Consider the following 23849-nt stretch of genomic DNA (forward strand, 5'->3'; position numbering starts at 1 on the left):
ACTGTGCCTTCCTCCACATTATTTTGGGTGTTGCTCAGAGCTCTTGCAGTAAGTAGTCGAGAGCTAACACATACACACTAAAAACAAATTAAAATAAAAAACTCTTCAAGGCCAAACTCAGGCAGTGACTCCCTGAAAAAATACATTTTCATAGGTTGAGGTTCAACTGCATTACAGATAAAGCCATATTTAAACACAGACTCCAGAATGAGTGTATAGAATTTTGACCCCATCCAATTGTCAAGAACATTCATAAACATGGATAATATCTCACATCGTTGAATATATAAAGACATCTTTTTCCAAAAACACATCATAGAGTGGGTCAAAAATCCAGATCACAATGAAGACTAACACCTTTTAATTTTAAAAGTAAAATCCCCAATTCTTGATAAAAAAATATCAGTTTTAAGTAACAAATACAGTTCTTCATATCTTTGTGCCCTAAATGCTAGGCATTGCATGGTATTCTTAATATTTTGATTTTCATCTGCTGACTTCTGGCCAGGGTACCAAAGCTTTACATTTCTGAAGGCACATGTCTGATGTGTGAAATCAGCTTTTGTGTACTGGGGTATATTGGTAGTCATACACATAAGTACCTCAGACCATCTCCAAGCCAGTGGCCTGAACGACTGCTGACAGAGGAGGATGGTCATTTGGAGGGGTGTAGCTGGAACAGGCAGGAAACAGGTGATAGCATACAACTGAGGGAGAGAATAAGGGTAAAGCAGATGAACAGAAGCGGGGAAAGAGGGAAGTAAGAAATACTGCAAAAGTTATCAGGTGGACATTACTGTTATGGTAACTTCTTACACAACTTTACTATCTCCTGACAGAAATCACTGTTGCAATATTCTTAACATATGGATGATTCCCAGAGCTGAAGGATGTAGAGAAAAGGGTGGCTGGCTAATGAGAAGATGAGTTGCCCAACAGCCCAGATAGGACAAACCTAGCAAAGGCAGCTCTGGACTTGGAGAAAGCATGACTCTTGTATTGTTCAGCGAAGGTGTGTACAGGGGACCAGATGGCAGTTTTCAAGATGAAAATGGGAACAACACCCTTATGGAACATACCAGAAGAGGTTACTGCCCAAGTAGAATGTGCTTTTATGCAGCAAATCAATTATTTACTATATTGTATGCAGGACCAGCCTTAGCTAAAATAGTGCCCTAGGCGAAGTAGTCCTCCGGCACCCCTTAAGCCCCACCCACACCATACTCATGAAACATCCCTATTTTAGCTACATCCACAGGTAGGTCACTTCCCAAGAAAGCCACTCCAGTCATTTCTTTAAATTATTTAAATGCATAGGAAGAAAAATATACCTTGTAAAGTAGTTAAACTGCAACTACCTTTGCATATATATTTTCTACTTTAAATACCAGAGCTAGATCATGGTCAAATTAGGCCCTAGGCAGGGTAATAGACCCCCCCAGAGCAGCCCCTCCTGCAGCAGCCCCCTACCCCCCCCCCCCCCAGCAGCAGCCTCCTCCTCAGCCATTCCAGTATTCCATTATTTGGTTATTTTTCATCAGTTACCATGCATACTGTTCTCTTATTTGCTTCTATAATGATTACAGATATTGAAATAAAATAGCACAAACACAGATTTCCATTTGCTAAACAAACAATACAATCTCACAATGAAAACAGACTTAGCATGAGCAGTAAACTTCTCTGCCCTTGAAACTTATATTTATTGAAATGGCAAAACTCACATTCATTGAAACGGCACAAAATCCCACATTCATAGAAAATGCATCTGGTCAGTGGGGAAATAAGTTTACTTTTGGGCTGTTTTCAAAACAGACTCCTTGCACATATTTTTTAGAACATGTATTTGTTCTTTGATTCACCTTCCTGATTGTATTAAATTATATTCCTTGTATAATACAGCACCGCTTGTTGGAATGTGTTTTAAATTTGTAATTTTAAACATTCTTTTAATAAACAATGAGACAAAATGTATGAACCAATAACTACCCATTTCAGAAAATTTCAAGCATAAAAGGCCACTCAAGACTTCTGTCACTACAATCCACCAATATTACACGAGAAGTAAAATAATCTGAATTCCACATTAAATAAATCTGTAACTAATTAAGAGGTTGCTACTGGCAAACAACTTTACGTATCAATTGGTAAGTTGGTAATATTGCAAAAGGAAATGTCTAACAAACCAACACGTTCATAGTCACTAAGCATCTGATACAAAGGATATACTCAGGAGTGTAGAACCTCTATTCCTCCCTTATAATGTACCAAATAGTCATCATATAGGGACTGCAATATCAGAACTCCATCTACATGGTGTGGGAGTAGAATCCACAGCCTTCTGCACCAAAGGCAATTAACACTGCTTTCAGATTCTACAACACAGTGTGCCATTTGATAAACAAAAACAGCTGGTTGCACATTGAAAATATTTACACTTGATAGAGTGTGTTAAATTTGTAGTTTTGAACATTTTTCCAGTAAGCAATGTAACAGAATTTATGACCCAATAATGACAAAGCTGCCAATTTCAGAACATTTTAACCGTAAAAGGCCCCTCAAACTTCTGTTGTTACAACCCATCAGTATCAGTCAATAAGCACAGACTCTGCAGAAGTAAAATTCATCTGAATAATTCTATATTAAAGAGATTTGCAACTAATGAAGAAGCTGTTACTGGCAAACAACTTTACATTTCAATGTTTCATCTACAAATTCAGTGTTTGCTGCCCTTGAAGAATTATTTGCCTTAAAGTAAAAAATAGTATGCTGGTAATATTGCAATAGAGAATGACTGAGAAACTGACAACAAGTTTATAGTTTACAAAATACAGAATGGAGAACACCGACTACTACAAATTGGAAATTTTTTAATTCTGGTACCTCGGCCTTCGCCTTCTCCTGGAATGTTTATAGTTACTAGGAATCTTATACAAAAGAGGGCACACTAAGGAATACAGAACACCTATCCCCCCTTAAAATGCAACAAATAGCAGCTAGAGCATTACATACTATGCCTGACCTCTGAACCTCTTAGCATAAGAAATCTGAACAAAACCTAAAATAATGAGGGGAGGGGTAAATTCCCTCAAGCAGGGGCAGATTATAAATATCGCTCTTATAGACTTAGAAATTTGCTAGAATAACATCATTTGTTTTAGCATGCATTTTCTGAAGGAAATGAAGGCTAAAACTGAAATGTATGACATTTAGTTATATAAATCCTCAGTGATTTGCCAGAAAAGCACAAATTTTATGAGGAATAGGCCAAAAATATGAGGCAAAATCTGGACAGTTGAGAGGTATGCATACCTCTCAACCTCTTAGTGCAAGAAATCTGGACGAAGCCTAACATGATGTGGATGCAATGGCCAAAAAAATAGGGATAGATTTTAAACATTGCACTTTTTAACTTAGAAAGTTCCTAGAACAATAGGATTTGTGTTAACGTGCATTTCTAATTTCTGAAGGATATGAAGTTTGAAAGTTTTTTATCTATATATATATATATATATATATATATATATATATATATATATATATATAAAAATAAAATCATTGTTTAGTTGACTTCAGTTCTGTGATTTACCACAGAACCACATATTTTATGAGAACAAAACTATGATGCTAAATCTGGATAGTTGAGAGGTATGTTACACACACACACACACACACACACACACACACACACACACACACACACACACACACACACACACACACACACACACACACGCAGCTCTCACATACAAATACACACACACATACCTACTCTCTAACGAAGCAACACACACACATACCTTCTCTTTCATACAGCAACTACCAACTAGTTAAATTCCACACACTCCTACTCTCTCATACAACACACAGACATGCACCTTCTCTCTCATACACACACCTACTCTCTCACACAGTAACACACGCACGTATATTTATCTCTCATACAAACAGAATGACTAACTTAAATTCCATACATGTACATCCATGCACACACACACACACACACACACACACACACACACACACACACACACACACACACACACACACACACACACACACGCACATACTTTCTCTCTTATACAGAAGACAGGTTTGAACAACACAGACACACACATACACTTACCTTCTTTTTAAACCAAACGGCAACGCATGTACACATGGAATTAACCCTTCTCTTAACTGAAGTGCTAGTTTAATTAACACGCACAACTGTAAAACGTTTTTACATCCATGTTGGCATGAGTGCATGTGAAGCACACATGTTCCTCCTTAAAGGAGAAGACTTCACTACCATGAAGTGAAGTTTTTTTTTTTTTGTTAATTGTTGAAGCCTCCTGGCCAACCTGCAGGTATAACAGTCGTAGGGCACTCACCCCCCCCCCCACCTCGCCCTATGATTCCGGCACCCTATGGTTTATTTATTTATTTTAATTAATTTAGTTTTCTTATTATGTGTTTGTATAATAAGAAAAGTAAATTAATTAAAATAAATAAATAAAGACAAATTGCACCCTTTATAAGGCTGGCCTGTATGGCGCCCTAGGAAGTCGCCCAGTTCGTCTATGGCTAAGGCTGGCCATGACTGTATGTAGCAAAAGGAGATGGCCTTTGATTTTCAGGATGTAACAGTTTGCTTGGGACTGGCTGGCCCAGCTTAGAATCCATGAAAGAAACAAAAAGTTGGTCAGTCTTTCTGATAGTTTTTGTTTTATCCAAGTTGAACTTCAATTGCCTGTGAATGTCTAGAGTGTGCAGAATTATTTCCCCCCATTCTGGCAACTAGGGAAAAAAGGTAGGAAAGTGAAATACCTGATTGAAGGACAGCTTATTCACTACCCTAGGCATTAAAGAATGATTGGCACAAAGAGTCACCATGTCCCTGTGGAAAATGAGAAAGGGTGAAATAGCCATAAGCACCTGAAGTTCAGAAGCTCTGTGAGCAGAAGTAAGAGCCAACAAAATAATACTTTCCAGGTGCAGAATTTTAGAGTGGCAGATGCTGCTGGACTGAAAAGGGACAATGTAAGTTTTTCCAGCATAAAACTGAGATCCCAAAGAGGAGATATAGTTTTCTTGGCGGTTTAATATATAAGCCTCCCCTTAAAAAAAGTTTGACCTCTTTCCTAGACATGAGAGGAAGGTCAAGAGGTAAGCATGGCAGATGGAAGGGCTTTAATAGAAGACTGGGCCAAACCAGAATGCAATAAATCACAGAGAAACTGAAGGACATTGGGAACCTGTGATAAAAAGTGGATCCTATCTTTGTTTGTTGCACCAAATAGAAAATATTTTCTTCTTAGCTGTGTATGACTTTCTGGTAGTAAGTTTCATGTAAAACCTGAACCACCCCTTCAGAGAAGAGGCATCTTTTAGGGATCAGAACCCTATCATCCACAGAGTGAGACCGAGAGAGAATAAATTTGGATGGAGAAGCAAACTTTGCTGTTGAGTGACCAAGTCTGATTGCAATGGTATTTCTCAGCAGTTTCCCTTGGAGAGGTGGAGTAGGAGTGGAAACCAATGCTGTCCTGACCAGAAAGGGGCAAGAAGGTAACGTTTTAGAGCTTCCTTTTGGGCTTTTCGAAGGATTTCTAAAAGCAATGACAGAGGAGGGTAGGCACAGAAGAACTTCCCTGACCACTGGAAAGAGAAGGCATCTGTCATCTAAGCTAGGGGAGAGGGCATCCTGATGCACAACCAAGGAAGCTGGTGGTTTTCTATGGAAGCAACATTGTTTATCTGTTTGTGCCCCACTGCTGCCTGTTTGTTCTGAAGACCTGTCTATTCAGGGTCTAGGGACCTCCTTAAGGAGTCTGCCAGCACATTCTCCTCTGAGGGTATGTATGCTGCTGTAAGAGTCACATTTATTTTCTGTGGCTAGGTGCCATGCCTCCTGTGCTAATATGCACAGTGAGTAAGAACTTATGCCCCCCATTTGTACAAATACCATGTAAGTGTGGTGTTGTCATTGTATACCATGAGAGTGCCAGGTTACCATAGGTGAGAGAAGATCTGCAGTGCTTGCAGAACAGCTCTCATTTCTTTCAAATTGATGTGTTCCTTCAGGAGATAAGAAGTTCTTTCTCCTGCACTCAGTGAGTTCCTGTCTATGTCCCCATGTCTGTCTGAGGCATCTATATGAAGAACATGGTGGGATGTAGCTGAATGAAAGGGTTGACTGTGACCTGTTTCTCCCACCAGAGCAGCTCCTTTCTGAGGCAAGGGAGAGGGATCATGGTATCCAGCAGGTGGGAATGTTGGGGTCACACAGATTTTGGGTACCACTACATTTTCCTCATCTGTAGTCTGTAGCATAGGGATGGGGGCTACCATAAGACCCAAGGCCCCGAGGATCTGCATTGCTGTGCTGAATGACACTGAGTAGAGGTTTTAGAAGAAGGTAGCCAGACAGTGAACTTTTTCCTGAGGAAGAAAGACATGCATTTTGTGTGTGTCCAGTCTGCAAACATGAAATACCAAATGCAAGTGGGTGTGAGATAGGATTTTTAGAAAATGATTGAATACCAGTACTGACAAGAGATGTAGCATATAAGGCACATACCTGAGGAGGATAGCTGTGGATAGAGCTTGGATGAGGAGGTTGCCCAAGTGGGGAAAATTTGAATTTGCCGTGTGCGGCAGTAAGCCACTACTGGAGCATGAGACTTTGTAAAAACTCTTTGTGCTGTAGAAAGACAAAAGGTCAAAGAAGTAAACTGAAAATCTGATAAGCCAGAGATGAATCTGAGGAATATCTTGCAAGTAGGTTGAATGGAAATGTGAAAGTAGGGATCCTTTAGGTTTAAAGATACCAGAAAAGCTTGAGGAACAATGAAAGACAGGAGGGTGTTAAGAGAGACATTTTGAAAGTAAGGATTTTCAGGATTTTCAAGACATTGTTTAGAAGAGAGATGCAGATCCAGAATGGGACTCCATTGTCCTTCCTTCCTTCATTGGTACCAGGAAGATTCTGGAATAGAAACCTTTTCCTATGGAGAATGTTGGCACTCTTCAGTCAGTGCCCTGATTGAATAAGTCCTGAATAGTAGGCTAAAGCAACAGATGGTTGTTGAGAGCTAGAAGAGGCAGGTCCTTTAGAGACAGAATGCTTTCCCAAGATATGGTACAGCCACCAAGATATGGTACAGCTTCCTTTAATGATAGTCAGAACCCATTTGTCTGTAGCTACCATTTCCCAAAAGGGAAGAAACAGAGAAAGCCTTTGGATAGTAGAGTAGAGTGGTTGAGAAGAGGGGAAAGGAGTTTGAAGGGTAGTCACAGGTTTTTGATTCCAAAGGGAGGAGTCCCTGAAGTGGATTTCCTATGTGGTTTGTCTGGAAAACCTTTTCATGGTGTTTTTCTTTGTGAGTGGAACTAGGATCCCTCTTAACAAAAGTAGTAGACCTGGACAGGTAGATTCTATAATATCTAAGGAATGTAGAAAGAATAATTTGTCTACAGTCATTTACAATCTTGCCTGAAAAGAAACATTAAAAAGATTCAAAAGGACTAATGAGGATGCTGCTAAATGCTAGGAGCTTAAACCAAAAGACTGCATTCCCTGGAATCACTTCTATCACTAGAAGATGTAGATGTCTGCACAGTCACAGAAACCTGGTACATGACCTCAGAGAGTACCCTGGCCTTGCAAGGCTACAATGCCTTCCACACCTTTAGACCGCAAAACAAGCATGTGAAAACCAAAGGAGGTGGTGTTTGTATATATATTAGATTAATGTATTATATATATTAGAGATAAATTCACCTCACATCTAGTTAGACTGGACATGGAGTTACTAAGTCCAGGTTATGGTGGGTAAGACTCTCATTCAAGTCATAGCCAGTTATATATCCCCTTCCATGGGTCAAAAGGCCCACGAAGCTTACCTGACCAAACTGGAGACAATCCAAATTTTACCAAGCACTCTGGTTATGGGGGATTTCAATTATACCACCATCAACTAGGAAACCTACTGTAGCCCCAACAAACTAGCACAAAAGTTCCTTGACTTTGTTAATTCAAATGCCCTGGAACAAATTGTTCATACCCCAACATGAAGAACAAACATTCTAGATCTGGTCCTCACTAACATGTCAAACAGATGCACTGTCACAACTGTCAGACACTCATTTATTAAATCTGACCACAAAACAGTCATTTTCCAAACCTCACCCCAAGCTGGAAGTGGTAACTATGCCAAAGTTTACACCAAAGACCTCTACAAACATTTTCATAAGTGTATAAACTTGGCTGCACCAGAAAGAAATCAAAGCTAGAGCCCCAAGAAAAAACAAGCTGTCCTGGTGGGCATCCAGCATCTACAAACTTTACAATAAACGCAAAAAGTTGCTGTCCAAGGAAACAAATGCAAGGCCCCAAAAATGGAAAAGCACCCCTCCTCAGCCTCAATAGGCAAATAAGTCAACTTGTCAAATCCTCTAAGGGCTCCTTTGAGAGAAACTAAGCAAGTACAGCCACGGATAACCATAAGGCCTTTTACAGCTACATATGTAGCCTAAAAGTAGGACCCAAGCATGTGCAGAACTAGTGACCAATGGTATCACACACACTGACCCCACACTGACCCCACAGAGATAGCAAACCCGCTAGCAGATAGGTTTGGTGAAAATTTCACTCCCTTATCCCCTCCTAAGTTATCATAAACCTTCACCCAAACTTCACCACATCCTACATATCTGAAGAGCAGGTCCTCAAAGCTTTGTCCAAGGCAAAAAACACTGCCTCTATGGGACCAGCTGACATCCCAGGCTGTCTTCTAAACAGGCTAAAACATGAACTAGCATCACCATTAAGTACCCTTTTCTATCATAGCCTAACCACAGGCTTTGTTCCTGCGGAATGGAGAACTGCAGCAGTTATTCCCCTCCACAATGGTGGCCTAGCAACAGACCTGGGGAATTACAGACCTATAAGCCTGAACAGCCTTATCTGTAAGGTCATGGAATGTATCATTATGGACTTCATAAATAAAGACATAACCTTCAAACCCTGGATCCTACCCAATTCGGCTTCATCAAGGGCAGATCCTTCCTGTTAAATCTGATGGGCTTCTTTGAAAATGTGACCAGGGCCATTGATGAGGGAAAATCTGTTCACACAGCATGCCTCGACCTGGCAAAGGCTTTTGACACAATCCCACATTCAGGCATTACCGAGAAAACTGAACATAAACCCATTCGTTGTAAGATGGGTTGCCCACTGGCTCACAAACAAGACACAGACTATCAAAGTGGATGACTCCACATCAACCAACAGACCTGTTACCAGCAGGGTGCCAAAGGGTTTAGTGCTGGGCCCCCTACTGTTTGATATATACCTCTCAGAAGTTCAGGTCAAAACTAAAGGGTTGCGGCTAACTAAGTTTGCAGATGACTGCAAACTAGGTGCAATCACTGAATCACCGAATGATGTCAGTATATTCCAAGAGGGTCTCATGCACTCCAACAACTGATGTATTAGTCACAGTCTCAAATTGAATGCGAAGAAATGCATCATCATTCCCTTCGACACAAACAATGTCTCTTCACACTATCAAATCAACAACAATACCCTAAGGACCCACAAAGTGGAAAGGGACCTGGGATCACAAGTTGACTGCAACCTTAACTTCAACCACCATGTGTCTACTGTAGGAAGGAAACTTTTGATGTAGCACACTTGATTAGTAAAGGCATTACCTCAAGAGTAAAAGAGGTTATAACCCCTCTATACTCAGCACTAATCTGGCCCATAATTGAGTATAATGGCCCATTCGGTATGTACCATACAAAGCACCTGCAGCAACTGGCGAGACCTCAAAGGTTTCTAATAAAGAAGATCAAGGAGCTCCAGCATGTGCCTTACACAGAATGACTAAAGCCCCTTGGCACTATGCTCGGTGTCATACAGATTTCTTAGAGGAGACTTATGCCTGGCCTACAGAGCAATCCAGGACTCAAACCTAATGAACTTGCTGCATATCAGTAAATCAACAGGACTAATCTACCTATTCCAGGGACCTAAATATGGTCTATGACTTAAATAGGACATGCTGGAGGGACAGATTTATCTCCCTGTGACTGCCACACCTTTGGAACAGGCTACCAATTCATGTGAAACAGAGCACCTCTATGATACTGTTCACAATGAACCCCGACGAGTGGATGGGGCACCATAAATTCTTGCCAGGGTTAGTGCCCACAACCCTCCTGGACATGGACAGTCATCACTAAATGCAATCTTGGATACTGACTATCATTTTCATGGTATTATATCGGGATGAAATGGCTAGGCTTAAAATGACCTCTGTGTCGAAAGCTTAGCAATCTCCTATGATCATATTATCCTTACTCTTGTAGGTCTTTGATGAGAATGGCATCATGTGGACCAAACAAGATATCTTTATCTAAGGGTGACTCTAGTATGTTAGGTTTGAAGTCGTCATGTATGGGCTGACTGCACAGTCATGTATACCATCTGATGACTGAGCTGGTGGCAGCATCCCTGGTGGTGGCATCGACAGCATCGTAGGTGCATTTTATACTGATGACTATTTGTGTGGCTTGAGACGGGAAAGTCTGCATTTGCTGATTAGAATCTGGTGACTGTGGGTCTGACATCACCTATAGCAAAGAATGTAATACAGAGAGCAAATACTTGGTCATTTGAGTGTGGCAGTCAACAGTGGAATGGGCATTAGCACTGGGTAGTAGTTTAGGTGAGTTATCTGAGGAAAGGAAGACTGTAGCAGAATCAGCCACAGGATTTTTATATAGGTTTATAAGGTCATTAGGTACCTTATAAAACCTGTCTGGTCTTTTTGATGCTATGGTTGAGAATCGGATGCTGAAGAAGTTGACTGGAAGGTGTCCTGTTATGCCTCTAGTACTGGAGGGACTGGAGATGGGCCTGTGCGCCTATTTCCAGAAGGCGATAGTATCTCTTTTGTTTGTCACACATCTGCTTTGATTGCCAATCAAAGTGCCTCATCATGTTCTGAATAGTTTTTCCAAAAGAGGTCTCTTCAATAGGAGAATCTGGAGAAAGGCTGGACTGGAGACTGCACTGGTAAGGAGTAATCCACAGAATGATCAGAATATACATCTTGTTCCTCTTCAGAGGAAGATGAATCCTGGGTATGTACTTGTGAGGCCTGAAGCAGCTGGGTCACAAAAGTAGGAGGATTCAGGGCTATGACATATTTAAATAAGCCTTATGAGAAATTGATCCATTCTTTTTTCTTGGAAGCCATAGGAGAGGTTACATGCCTAGGTTTTGTCTTTTTCACTTCAGGCATGACATCTGCCTGAACGAGTCTTGGATTTTCTGAACCTTAGCATATGTCAGTAGTACCTGGAACCTCTTCCCAGACTAGGATTTCTGGGACTCAATGTGGTCCCTCCGAGATGATAAGGCATGCTTCATCCAAGGTATCTGGAAGCTGGAAGGCCTCAGGAACCATACCAGTCTCCAATGGAGTCTCAGTAGTGCGCAACTGAGAGAATACCTGACGTACCATGGGTTGTGCAACCTCAACAGGTATGTTTGACTCAGAAATGTTATACTGCAAATCATCTTGGGGTGTCTTGAGTTTCTTTGGCAGAAAGGCAATGTTGAATGCTAGAGATTCAGCCATCTTTCTTTGGGCCAGATATTTTAGACATGGTGTTGCAAGGAACTTGTTAAGGGAGGAAAGCCTCGACCTAAGGGTTTTTGGAACAAATGACTGGCAGATAGAGCAGGATTGGTAGTGATGTTCCAGGCCTAAACAAAAAAGGCACTTAGTGTGCAAGTCTTTGTACAGAATCTGCCTACCACACTCACACTTACATCTCCTAGCTGACATCTAACAAAAGTCCTTAACACAGTCCAAATTACAAAAAATGAAAGGTACCCCAATAGGACACTTACCTGAAAAATGAACAAGTGAAGCAACAATACCAATGACTCAACATAGAACAGTCTGATGGATGTGTGACCTGTGTTTGGGCTAGAGGTGAAACAGTCTGATGTACTTATGCATATATCCACTTATATACCAAGATGCTCAGAAGCTGAGGTCATTCATTACACATATGCCCTCAGGAAGTTAAGTTTTGGTACCCTAGCTGGATGTCAGCGGACAAAAACCCATATGTTAAGAATAATGCATCAGTGATTTCAGTCAGGACATTGAATGTGCTTTCATCCCATGTAGAAAGTCCTGGCTTCCTTGACCTTAGAAAGAATTGGCCAACTGGGTGCAGATAGAGACGTCATCCAGCTTGGTGGGGGTGGGTGGGTGAAAAAAATAAATGCCCAGTTTACACAATCAATTTTCCATCGCTTAACTATGCAGAGTGGAGAAACAAGCAATGCATGAAGCCTGGTCTAACTGATTGAAAATGAATGTTATCCCACTCTGCTATCCTTACTTATATGCTAGTAGTATACACAAAAAAAATGTTGCTACATCAAAACTATATCTAATGTTTGCAGAGACGACATTATTTAGCAGTAAAATCTTAAATAAATAATTTTCTTTAAAAAGTAATTAATTTACATATCCATCCACAACAGAAATAGTTATCCATGTTATCATTACAAATAAGCAGCTGATTGTCAGCATTGCTAAAAATATAATGATATATCTACAATGCACACCCTTTCCTGCCATGATTTATTATTTTATACATGCCTTTCTCCCTTACAGTCCACACCTAAAGATTTCTTTTAATGCTTGGCTTAAGCAATAAATAGTTTCCTCTAAAATCCTTCTTTACTGTCCTTCCACTAACCTATTATTTATCAAAACTAACATGTACTCTACATTACCAGAAAGTTATATATTAAAGAAATTGGCTCACAAATAAACATATTGGAGACAAAACTTATGCATATCAAATATTTATTATTTCTAAACATGTTTCTTTCCAAATAAGCTTGATAAAGACAGGGCACCTGCTGATTATTTTTTTCTGTTTTTATTCTGGTAACATCCAAAAATCTGTCAGGAAAAAACAATCAGAACTGTTGAGAAAGAGCTTATTCACCACTTTAACTATAATTGTATAGTATGTTGCAGCTTTTTGCTTTAGACGTTTTTATGTAGCATCTCATAATATTCATGAAATACAAAATTAAAATGATAATCTGTCATATGGACACTCCCTTTTTGGCAGAGTGCAGATACAATAAATGACAGAGGAAGAAAGCATAGAATGGATTTCTGAACACATATTGAGATTTCTTAATAGCTTAGTTAATGATGAGTTTGCTGCTGCTATTAATTTCCATCTTTTTCAATATTACCAATAGCAGGCTATGCTCAGCAGAAAAGATGCCATCAATAACACCAGCTAAGAGTTGCAGGTATTGATTGGTGTTTACTGAAAATGTTTATCTGACAGCAGTCGATGACAAAAGTAACCCTTATAACTGGAAACACGTTCTGTGTATTTTACTTTCAGTGTAATCATTTACAATTAGTTGGCTATGGAAATCCAGATAATGCCGCAGTTTCCATGTGTGCAGATGAAAGCATTGCCAAGCCATCTGTGTATACAATGGTGTAGTGAAGTTATGTTTTTTTTTTTTTTTTGAAAACAGGCAGGACGTGGTGGCTTGCCTACTTAAAATCCATGTTTATTTATTTATTTTTGTACCTTATCACTTGAATCATCTAGCTGCCAGAGTAGTGAGCACAAAAAAGCATGCATTCATGAATGCATTTATGGGAAAGATTCTAGCAACAAACAAAAAACGTTGACTAGCCTAAAAGACTGATAATGGTAATTGATAATTCCATAATTAAATAAATATTTTGTTTATAGTATTTAAGTAGTGATAAAAAAATGCTGAAGCATAGTATATAACTGCAGCAAAGTCATGTTGTGTCCAAGCAGTGATGTGCAGGTGATTCTATGTCCAGTTCAGTAAATGACTGAGGTGACAATAATAATATCACACAGAATTTATTGAACATGATACATTAACATCGGTCACAGCATGCACTGAAGGCATATACTTTGAAAGCAGGAGGAAAGAAATAAATAGGTAAGTAAGGAAAGGTAAGCTGTGACAAGCTAGACCTTTGAGTGCGGGACTGGATTAATAAGTATTATACAACTGCCCATTAATATTCAAAAATGAGCTTGGTGATTGGTCAGCCCAACCAGCGTGCCTGTTGTAAATCCGAGAATATACCAATGGAAAAAGGTCCAGTCACCCGGACTTTTTTCCATTAGTATATCTCGTCATTTTTTTTACTTTTCTTTCTTTTTTTAAGAAAAAGAGAAAACGGAAGACATCATATGAACAAGGGAGATGGTGCAGACAAAAATAACAGGATAATCAGGTAAACGTTAAACGTACCTGATTATCTTTTTATTTTGTCTGTCCCGGCACTCCCAAATGTTAAAAGTCTCCCGGTTTCTTTTTTTTTTTTTTTTCAATTTAAAAAAAAAGCAATGGAAATCTTCCTTTCTTCATTGCTACCATTACACAGCACTGATATACTGTATAAGCATGGGAACACAAGTCCCATACATATGCACAGTACATCAGAAAAAGCCCCAGGATACTGGAAAAATGTGGAAGGGCACCACGGAGGCATTATGCAAAGACAATATTTAAGAAAAGCAAGTATTTTTGTTTCTTAAATAATGTCATTGTACAACAGTAATAACTGATTCTGTGGTGTGGTATATTGAAATTTACCCATGGCTGGCATTATTTAATCACTTGGGCTTCACCCTCATGATTAAACCATGCCAACAATGGGTAAATCTTCAATATACCCCACCAACGTTGTCAGTTATTGCTTAAATATTAAATAACAGTAAGCCATGGGATTGCTCATACTCAGCTCAAGGGACTGTTGCCTTCTACTGTCAGGAATTGTGGGTATTCATGAACAGCCAAGCAACAAGTTCATCAGCCATGGCTGAATGAGTGGTACAGAGGAGAGGTCTCTATTTGTGACACTGGTGGGCTAGGTATTGCTAGTGAAAAGGGCAATCAGTCTCCAGTATGTTGTGAATAATATGACTGAGTGGTTATAACCCTAGTCCCTTATCTTAAGATGTAGGCTAGAGGCTCTGGAGTGACCCTGTACTGTGTGCTCTCTGTGGGTACTAGGCAAAGCAGAACCACTGGTTCTGGGATAACACCTGCAGCATCAGTAGCATTGTGATTCTGAAAGCAGTGAGTACAGTGTGATACTGATATCTTATCACACCCATTACTGAATATAATACACCTTTTGGCATGTGTAGTCGCTCCTTTGATAATCAACTCACGACAGTAGTCAGGAAATCCTTCTATATGGCACATCTCATCACAAAAGGTTTCTCATCCAGGAAAAAAGAGGTCATTTTTCCCCTCTACTCATTACTCATTAGACCCATTATAGAGTACAACATCCCTTTTGTTATGTACCTCACAAGACATCTACAACAACTGGAAAGACCGCAGAAATACCTCACAATGATGATTACTGGCCTCAAACAGATGCCCTACGCAGACGATCTCAAAAAACTCCAAATTTACTCTGTCGCATATCGCCTACTCAGAGGCGAACTCTGCCTAACATACAAAGCTATGTCAAACCCAGAGCTGTTGGACATGCTTCACATAAAGAAATCCCAATCCCTCTGAGCTACACTCTCTAAACCTTGTGACTACAATAAACAGAACATGCTGGAGGGATAGATTCCTGTCCCAGAGACTTCCCATACTTGGGAACAAACTACCTATCTATATCAAACAAAGCTCCTCATTAGCACTCTTCAAGAAAAATCTTGATGATTGGATGGGAAATAGGAAATTCACACCGGGGATCACCTCTGTGGCTCTGCTTGACAGGAGCACAGGAAAATAATTTTCTTGGGTGGCGAAAGCCAGGGTATCTTTTTGGCTAAGCTTATAAAGGTCCTAGGACCAATAGCCTAGTACCTACCTATGAACCTATGAAACATATCACACAACTTGGGAGAACTAAGAGATTCATAGTTAAAAAGATCAGTTGCCTCAAAACTCTTAGTTATCAAGAGACAGTGGCAGCCCCTTCGCTGTACTCAATCTCTTAGTGGCTACTCTGTGGAGATCTGTGTATAGCTTTTTGAGCCCTGAAAGATACATATTTGACCTTGAAGAACTAATCATACCTCAAACACTTGGTTAAAGGAACTAAACCTTCATTAGCAGAATACTAACACACGGTGGTATGATAGATTCATATCCCAATATATCCTTTAGCTCTGGAATAAACTTCCAATGAATGTCAAGAAGAGTAGCACCCTGGTCACAGTCAAAACACCTAGATAATTGAATGAGAAGGCTCAAAGCCTTCTCAGTCTGTTCTATCTTGTTCTCCTTCATGCTACAGGGAACTTCTGAATAGGGTGTTTTGGCTAGGCTTGTAATGGTCTATAGACTGACTGTCTAGTAATTAACTATGAACCTGTGATGTGATGGTGTGGGCCCACTGTATGGTCATACTGACAGAAGGGTCAGTGCAAATGCAATTTGTCAGGATATGCCTGCAGAAAGAAGGGACATAAATGATAGTAATTCCTTATGATGTTCATCTCCAGCCACTGTGACTTAAATTCCAAACCATGAAACATATTCCCTGTGTTTTATCCCTTCTCTCCCCATAAGTCTGATTTGTGGATATTTAAAATGAAAATAACTTGTTTTTGCTTACTCTAACCCATGAGATTTCATTCCACTGGATGCAAAAAAGCTGCCCATGACTAAAGTATTCTTCACCAACACAGAATGAAGAAAATGCACATCCAGATTCATAGATTTTGTGCTCTACACCAACCCACAAAGAAAGAAGCACTCATCTAGCACCACTGACTTAAATCCAAAGCACTGCTGATATGTTCAATCACCACTGCAGTTCGACAACAGGGATAGTAGTCAGATCTTCTATTTATAAGTCACTAAACAGTCCAGGATTTCACCACATACGCACACATACATACATATACATATACATACATATATATAGAGAGAGATGTAAGTCTCACATCATGACACACTGTTATCAGGAGAAAATGCATTTCATTTGCAATGCCCAATGCCTTCCCTCAGGTTGAACTTCTACACCTGCTTTTCCCTCAAGATTTTCTCTATCAACCTCCGCATATTAATTTACTGTATGTACTAGTTTTCTTAATACGCAAACTTTACTCCTGAAAGCTCTCTGATACTCATTGTACTCCCCAACTCTTTCATACACCATCATACTCAAACACAATATTGTAAATTTACACATATCTATGGGTGAAGTATACATACTCTCATTAATTCACGTAGAAATTACTGGACATACAACTAATGTGTTCTGCTACTACAATTTGCAGCTAAAATATATATTTTTTCTCTATATACTTCTATTATGTTATGTTTTTGTACCTGGGCTCTGTATTTGTTAAATGACTCTGTATGTGTTTGCTTGCCTTTGTATATTTACAAAGTCTGGAGCTTTTCTCCCTGGGCCTCTGCTGAAAATGGACATTTATCCAGTCAGATTCTCCCGGTCAACAAATGTAAAATAAATAAATAAATAAATTGTAATATATTGATAAATGTTTTACAGCATCATGCGATGTGAAACTATTGAGTTTCTGCTATGTAAACTGTCTTCAAAGAAAATAGAGATAAGGTGCTGACTATGCCCAAAATGACCTGGGTTTGATTAATGAAATGGGCACTAAATAAGCTCCCTGGCAGTAAGGAGAAATGTGCAGCTGACACTGGCTTACAGAGCCTGATGGAAAAAGGTGGCTAAAATTCATGAGCTACTGAAACAATGGGCGTAGGCCTATGTATGCTCCGGGAGCTGTGTAGTGCTATGACATGCACATGTATCAGCCAGGCAGTGTTTTGTGTTATAGCCAAGATTAAATATTTATACGCACAAATAATTCGTGGACTAATGGGTTAGGATTTCAGTACCTATGACCAAGATAATGTATAGGTACTTGTGGTACTCTGGTGCAGCTGCAGTGTCAAGGCAACCTACCACTACTGTTTTGTTATCTTATCTTCATTAATTTTGTTATGTATTTTTGCTCTCAGACCCATCACTGTGTACATTAGGACCTTCATGCCTTACATGGCTATACTGCAAATATTCTAATTCAAGATATTATTTACTTGAGCAAGTATTTTTTTTTCTTTTTGATTGTGCATCCTGCCATGAGAATCTAGACTCTCCATTATGGGCTCCCAGATGGACCATAGTCCTGTACTAGGCAGTTTTGTCTTGTGGACTAGACAGTGGTCCCACTTTTCCCCATTTCTTCAGCAGTGTTACACTCTCACATTATCTGGTAATATAAGATCTGCTTTGCTGCAGTCTATGCACCTGCACCCCTTACCTGGCTGTCTACAGTTTAAGTGAACTCCAATTCAGCTTTATATAAGACTGCTATCCTGCCCACCTTGGGCATAATGGCATATGAAATTCTATTAGTTTTCCACTCCTTAATAAGCTGGTACATTTTTTCATATTCCACAGAGCTCATATTTACCTGTTTCCCAAGTGTTCTTACTAGCAAGTAAATATCCCATTGTACAAAGTATACTGCTATATATTTCCCTTGTGGTAGTAAGGACCAACATACATTTTTGTGACCAAAACTGTCAACTGCTGCTTAACAATTAAAATAGGATGAACAGGTACATAATCTCACATTTGTAAAACATTGATATGTAATGAAAACACAAATATGGATGCAGAGAAAACCTTACTTATAATGTTGTATACACGATAAATGACTTTGTAGATTATTTTTTCATTCAGTCACTTTCATTTTGAATGCTCGGAACCAGAGCTTTAGAAGTAGTCAGATTGTGTTGCATACTGTGTCAGGCTGAGCAACGTTTGCAGTTGTGTTTTAATAAAGCATACAGAAAAAAACTGTATAAGCTGAATTAAATGCAATTATTAATTCATAAAAAAAATTATCATTTTCAAAAAACCTTGCAGCATGTAAAAAATATATATATAGAATGTAAAGTAAATTTGAACTGTTCAGAATAGGTAATTGCAATAAAGCAGTGTTAAAAATTTAAATTGGTTGCTTAGGTACGTTAAAATTTTCATTGCCTACAGAAACTGTTCCAGAAAATGTTACTTCTGATCAAAAAGTATACATTACTCTATTTGAATTATAGCTTTTCAGCATAGCTATGTAACTGCAGACAGAATGTATCATTCAAAATTAAATTCAAACTGGAAAAACAGAATTCTGGACTCTCTTAGGCTCATGCTTTGTCTTACTTTTGAAATGTGGACCATGGACTTTAGTTCTGAGAAAGTCTGTAATTCATTGTCTGAAAGAATGTGCAACTACTATTTGTACTTGCAAGTCAGATTTAAATATGACCAGTTATATGCCATCTACCTGCCATTACTTACTAATAATACCATAATAATAGCAATAATAATAATTATTATTGTGTATAATTGTAGTGATATATTATATAGCAATATATAATAATATATTGTTGTATAACATATTATATAATTAATTATATAATATATAATATTAATGATATACTTATTACTAATTAAAATGATTACATTATTGTACTAAATATGCCCATTTATTTGGCATTTCTTTGTGCTAGTGTACAGTTGTTTTTACATTTAATTTTACAAAACATATTATTTGTTTATTGAATTCAGGTAAAGAGTTTTATTAATTCAGTTTTAAAACATTGTGGGTCTTGATTTATTTATTAGCATTGAAGGTATGGGTATAGACCTGGGAAATCTTGGCTTTTGACATCCATATTTTGAAATATGGCTGTTTAAAGCTTTGCTACCATTCAAATATGTAGCTGCTGAATTATTTTAAGAGTAATCAGTAATTGTGTGCTCTTGGTGTCCACGACTAGTGGCAGTGTACAACCATGAAGTCAAGGAAGAGGGAGTTGATACTGGAAAGATATAACTAAACCCTCCTGGAAAATGTGTGTGTGTGTATGTGTACATACACACTTTTAGTCACTGTTGGTAAAATATTTCTGGGTAGGCACTGGGCATGGGAAAGAGTATAAGATGCTGTGGTGCTTTGCAGCTTGTTAGTGTAAAGCTTACTTGCATGTGGCAAGTGTTGGTTGTAACCTGAGGCAATAGTGCACATTTACTGCATGATCTTCAGGGTAGTAATCCCTTGCTTATTATTTGGCAACATGGCATAATCACTGTCCATTATTCATATATTGGTGCCAGCAGGGCATAGGCTGCCAAAGGCTTGCATAGGTAGTTACTTGGTATGCAGTCAAAGAGGCCATTACTGATCTTAGTGCAAATTCCCAATTGTCTAGTTAACTGACTTGCTCAAGGCTACATAGTAGATAAATAAAAGCTAGGGGAATCAAATCCTGTACCACAGGATGTAGCTCATTAACAGCTTATAGCCCTAATGTTTGGGCTTCCATTTTCAGGTTTATTTACCCATTTATAACTTTATTTGTATACCCTGTTGAGTAGGCTGAGAGGACTCCAGCAAGCCCTTAATCCAGGAAGTATTCAGTCTATGAATGGCTTGATATATGTGTAGCTCTCATTTGTACTCTGATTTAGAAGTTAAAGGAATTCAATGCAACATGTGCAACATAGCTGTTATATGGGTAAGCTGATGCTTTTCTATTATTAAATGTGCCATGAAACTGATGCACCCATGGTCACAGGTTTAATGCTGTAAGTATAAGACAATACAGTAGATCTGAAAAGAGAAACAGTCCAAAATATGGACAACTTTACATAAATCATGTTTTAGATGCTTTGCATAGAAATGCAATAGTAGACAGTTGGAATTTGTGAGATACAAAACTGTAATTATAGACATTGAGTATTATGGATGGTGCTGAAGGATCACAGTTATTCTGCCTAACAGTATAAAAAAAATCTATTTTTGGCAAACCACTGTTAACTTCAGATCTTCTGCATCTCTGATTTCTCTGGCCTTTCCAGGGTTACAAGGATTGGGGCAGATGTAGGAATTGTCCTTTCAGTGGGTAGATCTCCTCTCTGGACTGGAAGATCTCTTGGCCATCAGGCTAATGCATATGCCATGGAATGGAGCTAGAGGTGACATCATACTGTAGCTGGCTTTTTTTTTTGTGAGTCATATGCATCCTCAGACCTACTGAAGAACATCTTTGAATGGATGTGCAATGCCACTATGAGGAAAAGGCCATTACCCAAGTCGTGACATATCCCTTATCTAACTTCCCAATAAAGTAGATGGAATCATGCCAACTTGCTAAGGGTAATATCAATATGCCCTGAACTTACGATAAAATATGGTCTTACTGAAAAATCATATTCAGAGCTACCATCACCATCCCACTCCACCCTAACTTTAAATATATACTAAGTCACTGTCTCTAATTGCAGATTTTCACTGAAGCCATTTTATAGACTTATGGCCACTGAAACTTCCTTCACAGAGTTGTCATATTTCTCATGTATATAACAACATTAATAAATTATTGTTGATCTTTATGGCATTAAACAGATTTTTGAAGCAAAAACTACAACATGCGGTGGAAAAAATGAAACTTCAGACACCTCAAATGGAGGCACCACAAGGGATACAATCCACATAAAAGTATAGATGAGTTTAAAGCTTTTGTCTTTGTTCACTTTAGATGTCATCAAATCCAGTCACATTAAACAACAGTAGCAATGAAAGATACAAAATCATTACCCATTTGTTAACATAATCTAATCAAACCCAACTTTCATTCAGCTTCAACATACATACATGTAATGTTAATTATTTCATTCAAACCATTGAATTTTGTGGCATCTAATCTAACTTTTTCTTTTCTAAAAGCCTATTCATGTTTCCACATCTGATTGTGTCCTGAAAATAATGTAGTATAAATATTATATATATATATATATATATATATATATATATATATATATATATATATATATGTGTGTGTGTGTGTGTGTTCCTTAATTTTAACATTCTAAACTATGTTTAGAAAGAGCATTAGCTGTGTTCTTATTTTAATTGCATTTACATGCTCTGATTCTTGTAAAACAACTTTCTGGCAGCTTTACCTATGTTAAATTTATTACAGGTTATACACCTTGCTATATATACTATTTTTTGAGTTATAAGTAAATCTGCCTGGTGATAAATGTCTTTTCTCTGATGACTCTACCCGAATATAACTTACTACATTTATAAACCAGCAACCCTTACAAAAAATGTGTATACTCTAGCATTCCTATAATTATCTTTATTTCTCATACTACATTTTTTCTAAGATATCTTTTGCATTTTAACTTTTATTATATATAAAAGTTGGTTCTTTACAAATCACATTAGAAATGACTAATAACCATTTTAGATACAATTACAATGAGTTATTGATAATATTCTGCTATGAAAAAAAAGAATACCTGACAGTACAACTTCTACAAGGTCTCCCTCTTGGATATCTGTTGCTGATTTCACCAACAGGAGAATGTTTTCAGTGCTCGTATCATGGCGAAAGAGAAGGATTTTATCATACATTCCATAGAAGCCACATTCTGGGAACTGCAAATAGAAAGGTAAATGCAAAACAGTTAGCGGTTGTAAAACCAGAATTTTCAGTATTGCATATTACATTGTGGATGTTACACCTATAGCCACAACAATGCAGTAAGGCACAAGCAGCCTGTTTCATTGCAGGTTATGTAAAAATGGTGAATTGTTAGAGTGCATGTACTGTATATATAGTCTTCTGAACAAGTTTGGAAATTTATCTATTAATCTATTCCACATTAACATGTATGACTGATTTTTAAACTATGGTAGTGGGGATAATGTTCTAAAATTTAAACCAAGTTTAAAACTTTTTATACTTTTTATACTAAAGGAAAACAACATATTCCACTCATGTGAATCTTTATTTCAACACAATCAGCATTAACATGTATCTAGCAGACTGTACTGAAATTATGACATTAGCTTTATACTTTTATTCCTTTAGAGAGCTGCCAATCTCTTTCTCCATTCAAAGGCTGATATAGCAGCCTTTCTTTCTCATGGAATAATGAAGATATTGCCCAGAACTTCTGAACAGAAGTTGTCAACTGGTACTGGATATCGAATCCAAAGTTATCATCAGCATGATGAATTTCTGGATACCTGTTTATTCCAGATAAAAAAAAAATGAATTACTTGGAGCATGACTGCGGCTGAGCACTGCACCCACCCATAGCTCCTTTTTATAACCCCATAATATATATTCTTTAGGCAATGTCAGTCTTCTAAAGCTCCCAACATAACAACATAAAATACAAATAACATAAGGTTATTGTTGTTCAATGCTAGGAACTTTAAGAAAATCTTCACTCCATACAAGTATTTCTTATCCTGCAAAATGCTAATATATGCATTATCACAGAGTTCAAGGTTAATAAAAGGATTCCATCAGTAGATGGTTTACCACACATTCAGGCCCACTGCATTAGATAAAGGCACTAAAGGAGATGGTGTCAACATATTCTTAAAACCATATTCTTAAAACGCATTCCACTTCCAAACTCATTAGTCAAGATAATGACTTGATACACCTGCATGTCTAACTAAACCCATATCATATCATAACATATCATATCATATTATATCATATCATATTTAACTATAGACTCCCTCTATGTCCACATCAGTCCATAATTCCTACATAACCAGTATGGTGGCTCTATGCATTAAGCCAAACACCATTCTCTTTGGACACTTCAACTACCCATCCATTAACTGGGCAATTATACATCCTCAAACATGTATGCAGAGAAATTTCTGGACGTCATTTAATCAAACTCTCTGGA

The 23849-nt window shown here is 38.2% G+C and overlaps 1 protein-coding gene across 1 annotated transcript in view; it reads right to left on the reverse strand.

Annotated features, from left to right (window-relative positions):
* Positions 1 to 23523, reverse strand: part of PRKD1 (protein kinase D1) — a 1412470-nt gene extending 1388947 nt beyond the window's left edge. Inside the window, exons 1-3 of the mRNA XM_044073466.1 lie at positions 23468 to 23523; positions 22995 to 23166; positions 22434 to 22572 (exon numbers count right to left, since the gene is read on the reverse strand). Of these exons, the coding sequence (XP_043929401.1) occupies positions 22434 to 22572; positions 22995 to 23166; positions 23468 to 23523 (367 nt within the window). The remainder of the gene's footprint in view (positions 1 to 22433; positions 22573 to 22994; positions 23167 to 23467) is intronic.
* Between the last annotated feature and the right edge of the window lie 326 nt (positions 23524 to 23849).

The sequence above is a fragment of the Protopterus annectens genome, chromosome 6.part0 (assembly GCF_019279795.1).
Source record: "Protopterus annectens isolate FY-2018-M chromosome 6.part0, PAN1.0, whole genome shotgun sequence".
Classification (NCBI taxonomy): domain Eukaryota; kingdom Metazoa; phylum Chordata; order Ceratodontiformes; family Protopteridae; genus Protopterus; species Protopterus annectens.